We start from the raw sequence: 4,125 nt of genomic DNA, 5'->3' as shown, positions 1-4,125 counted from the left end.
CAAGCTTCTTTTTACATTTAAGGTTCAGTTTGGATAAATAGTTTAAACAATAAATATCCATATTAAAAATAATTTATAAATAAGTTATTTTATATTTAGATTTTTAATTCTAAAAATACTTATTTTAAAAGAAATATGATAAAAAGTTTTTTATTATGAAAAAAGTAATTTTTTTTAATTTTTTTTATAAATTCTTAAATAATTTTTTAAAAATTACACCAGACATTAATATTACTATTTTTCATAATAAAAAGCTCAAAAAAATTATTTTTAAAACTTTTCAAATGGTCCTTAACCATCTTGAACCCAAAAGATTATAGGTTAATTAATCACCAAGAATGAGTCTTGATCAGGTGTACTCTTCTTCAGTCATGTAATTATTAACAAGAGTGGAGGGGATTATAAATTTAGTGCCAATTGTAAGCATGCATGTGAATGGCGTAAGTTGAAAATAAAGGAAAATAAAATATTAGATGAAATGAATTTCATGGACCAATCATAACAATATGTGTAAACAAACAAATATAGTTTAATTTGAATACGTCAATGAAATTAGTCAACATCAAATAACGTCGGTTTGACTTTAAGGCCAGACATAGATAGATAGATAGATAGAATATAAAACTGTTTAGTATGCCTGGTTTATGTTCAATTTGGAACTTTTTCTTGATATTTTGGCCCTGTATATGATTATTTCCAAAAGGTTGAAAAAAGCACCGTAACAATTACACTTGATGGAAAATCTTTTTATTATTTTTCTTGTTCTTGTTTCCTACACCTACATGTTTGTGGAAGCTTCTTCCTCTAATTCTTCATCTTCTGGGTTAAATAAAAATGATAGCACCACCATATGTGACCAATACAGTAGAGTGTGTGGACCAAATGGGAACTGCGATGAGGCAAAAACTTGTGTTTGCTTGGATGGTTTCACACCTAAGTCCCCAACTGATTATGCTTATTACTTGAACTTCACACAGGGATGTGTGAGAAACAAACCTTTGAATTGTAGCACTGATGTGTTTGTTAGATATTCTTCTCTTAAAGAACCAAGTGGTGGTTATTCTTTGTCCAACCAACAGGATTGCATGGGAAAATGCAAGAGCAACTGTTCTTGTATGGCGTATAACGTAATTTTGGGTGGATGCAAATTGTGGAATGGTGATTTGTTTGATGTTAGGTTGGTCAAACAAGGTGGACAAGATCTTTATATTCGAATGGCAGTTTCAGAGGAACCAGGTACTGCGTTGTCTTCTTTTTAATTATGGTTTATGAACAAAAAATAATCAACTAATATTCCACTTTATTTTTAAATTTTTCTTTTCTTTCTTTTGATCTTTTCTCATGAACTATCTAATTTTGTTGGTCGATTATTCATTTTAAAAAGTTTATTAGCTAGATGTAATATGTTATATTTATATTAAATAAAATAACTTTATGTTATTGTCTTTCTAGTATTATCGTATTTAGAATGATGCAGAGAAGTCAGAAGGGAGAAAACATGGACGAAAGGAGGGAGCGGTGGTTGGAATAGTTGTCGGGAGCACTATTGTGATTTCCATGATAATCATCGCTTCATGGTACATGCTTAGGAAAAAAATAGCATCAAAAGGTACATACATTGATCTTAATATAATGTGAACAATGGACATGCTGCTCACTTCATTGCCTAAATTGAATTACCATTTTTTTTTATCAATTTTCTTAGAGGATACACTGTTAGTGGCATTCCCAAATACACTCTAATTGTCCTCTTTTATTTCCTTAATACATAGCATTGGAACGTTTAAGAATTGACGAGCTTGTTACTCATCACACCAATGTACAAAAGGAAGATATGGGGCTTCCATTATTTGATCTATCAACAATAGCAATGGCCACTAATAATTTCTCCCCCAACAATAAACTTGGAGAAGGTGGTTTTGGACCTGTATACAAGGTTAGTTTTTTAGATATGCTCCTAAATTATGTTTTAAAGAACAATTAATAAGAAATTTTACTTTTGATGTATTGTTATTTAGGGTATATTAGAAGATGGACAACAAATTGCTGTCAAGAGGCTTTCAAGTAGTTCTGGACAGGGTTTAAATGAATTTAAAACCGAAGTAAAGCTGATAGCTAGACTTCAACACCGTAATCTTGTAAAGCTTTTCGGATGTTGCATTCAAGAAGAGGAGAAATTACTAATATATGAATACATGCCTAATAAAAGCTTGGACTATTTTATTTTTGGTTTGTATCCATTAAAATACTTTTGTTAGCTAAATCTTTTGTTAGTAGACTTGTAACTCCTTTATGATGATATTTTACTTACTACAATACTGTTGCATGTTATGACAGATCAAGAACGAAGGAGTACTTTAGATTGGTCCAAGCGCTTTAACATTATTAGTGGAATTGCTAAAGGCTTATTGTATCTTCATCAAGATTCAAGGTTAAGAATTATACATAGAGATCTTAAAACAAGTAATATTTTATTAGACACCAAGATGGAACCCAAAATATCAGATTTTGGTCTGGCTAGAACTTTTGGAGGTGATGAAAGTAAAGCAAATACAAGGAGAATTGTCGGAACTTTGTAAGTTATATCCATATTTAATTATATTTTTTCTCTTTGAATCACAATAAGAAGATACTCCTATTAGTAATATTATTGTTCTAATTATCTTTTTTGATATATATTTCTAGCGGATACATGGCTCCAGAATATGCTGTTAATGGACTGTTTTCGATAAAATCTGACGTCTTTAGCTTTGGCATTTTATTACTTGAGATAGTATCTGGAAAGAGAAATAGAAGATTATTTTATGCAAGTGACAATGATGAAAGCTTGTATGAAAACGTAAGTGTGTTGCAATTTTAAGTTTAATATTCTTAACTGATGAATGGAATAAATAACACGGTTGATATATGTGTGTTTAATATAGGCGTGGGATTTATGGAAGCAAGGAAGGTCACTGGAGTTGGTGGATGAATGCCTCAAAGATTCATGGAATTTGAGTGAAGTACAACGTTGTATTCACATTGGCCTGCTATGTGCACAGCAATATCCACATGATAGGCCAACAATGTCTTCTGTGGTTTTAATGTTGGGAAGCCAAGTTGATTTGCCTCAACCCAAAGCTCCTACATTTTTCTTTTGTGAACCTTTTGATGGTTCAAGTTCCAGTACTTGTAAAAACGAATTAAGCATTACAGAGATGGAAGCTCGGTAACAAAAATTATATGAAAGATTTTTTTTTTCTTTTCTAAGTCAACGTGGATTTTATTAGGGTAAAATTTTCTCAAAAATTATTCTTGGATTTATCACTATTTTGAAACTATTATGAATAATATGCCACTGTGAAACAAAAGAAATTGAAGAAAATTGAATTATTCTGCGAAAAGTTCACAACACTAATTTAAAACTTTCATTAATAAAAAAATTATATGATTACGTTTAGAAGAGAGACTGAAACTGAGATTGAAACTGAGTTTGAGATTGAAACTGAGCCTAAGATTGAGAGACAGACTCATGGACAACGATTAAATTAAGTTTCTGTATTATGTTTGGTATAAAATATATTGGCTGAATTATATTTAGTTTAATATAAATATGGAGATTGATAAGTATATTTAAAATTTGAAAAGTTAAATGAAGATATTTTTTAAAAGAAATGTTATTAAAATTTCAGTTTTTATCTCAAAAAATTTCAATCCCCATAGTCTTCATTTTTAGAAAATATTGAAAGGGTTGAAATTTTGTATCCTCAGACAATCTCTGATAACCAAACACAATATTAAGTTTCAATCTTGTAGTCTTAGTGAAACAACCGCTACTTAAATTGTGATGGTTTTAAAAAAAAAAACCAATGAATTTAAGTATATGACCTTTTCTATGCATCAGAATTGAATTATACTAAATATCTAACCACTAAAAACTTGTTTCATTTCTAAACTAGAATGAAATAGCATAATTTGTCGTGACAATTTTGATTTGTGAACTGTAGTCAAGGTCGTAGACTCACAGGAGACCCAAGAGTAATCAATCCGTATACGCAATCACCTCTGTTAGCATTGACTTTAATAACCAGTAAACAACAGCAACACTAAGAATTAATACGTCGAAGAAATCATTGTTGAAATATA

General features: G+C 30.1%; 1 protein-coding gene across 1 annotated transcript; it reads left to right on the top strand.

Moving 5' to 3' along the window:
* Positions 1-652: 652 nt before the first annotated feature.
* LOC130944324 (cysteine-rich receptor-like protein kinase 44) lies at positions 653-3,254 on the top strand. The gene is made up of 7 exons (XM_057872601.1): positions 653-1,236; positions 1,478-1,609; positions 1,773-1,936; positions 2,019-2,229; positions 2,338-2,575; positions 2,686-2,839; positions 2,925-3,254. Exons 1-7 carry the CDS (start codon positions 735-737, stop codon positions 3,210-3,212), a joined length of 1,689 nt encoding a protein of 562 aa, XP_057728584.1. The 5' UTR covers positions 653-734; the 3' UTR covers positions 3,213-3,254.
* The last annotated feature ends 871 nt before the right edge of the window (positions 3,255-4,125 follow it).

This window comes from Arachis stenosperma, chromosome 8, assembly GCF_014773155.1.
Source record: "Arachis stenosperma cultivar V10309 chromosome 8, arast.V10309.gnm1.PFL2, whole genome shotgun sequence".
NCBI classification, from domain to species: domain Eukaryota; kingdom Viridiplantae; phylum Streptophyta; class Magnoliopsida; order Fabales; family Fabaceae; genus Arachis; species Arachis stenosperma.
The sequence above is the reverse complement of the archived record's forward strand: the minus strand, read 5'-3'. Positions and strand labels throughout refer to the sequence as shown.

What these genes read in the sequence shown, in the direction of transcription:
- LOC130944324 (XM_057872601.1), top strand. Translation starts at nt 735, where the DNA reads ATGGAAAATCTTTTTATTATTTTTCTTGTTCTTGTTTCCTACACCTAC. An exon ending in GGCAGTTTCAGAGGAACCAG is followed by an intron (nt 1,237 to 1,477) that starts GTACTGCGTTGT and finishes AGAATGATGCAG; the next exon opens with AGAAGTCAGAAGGGAGAAAA. An exon ending in GAAAAAAATAGCATCAAAAG is followed by an intron (nt 1,610 to 1,772) that starts GTACATACATTG and finishes CTTAATACATAG; the next exon opens with CATTGGAACGTTTAAGAATT.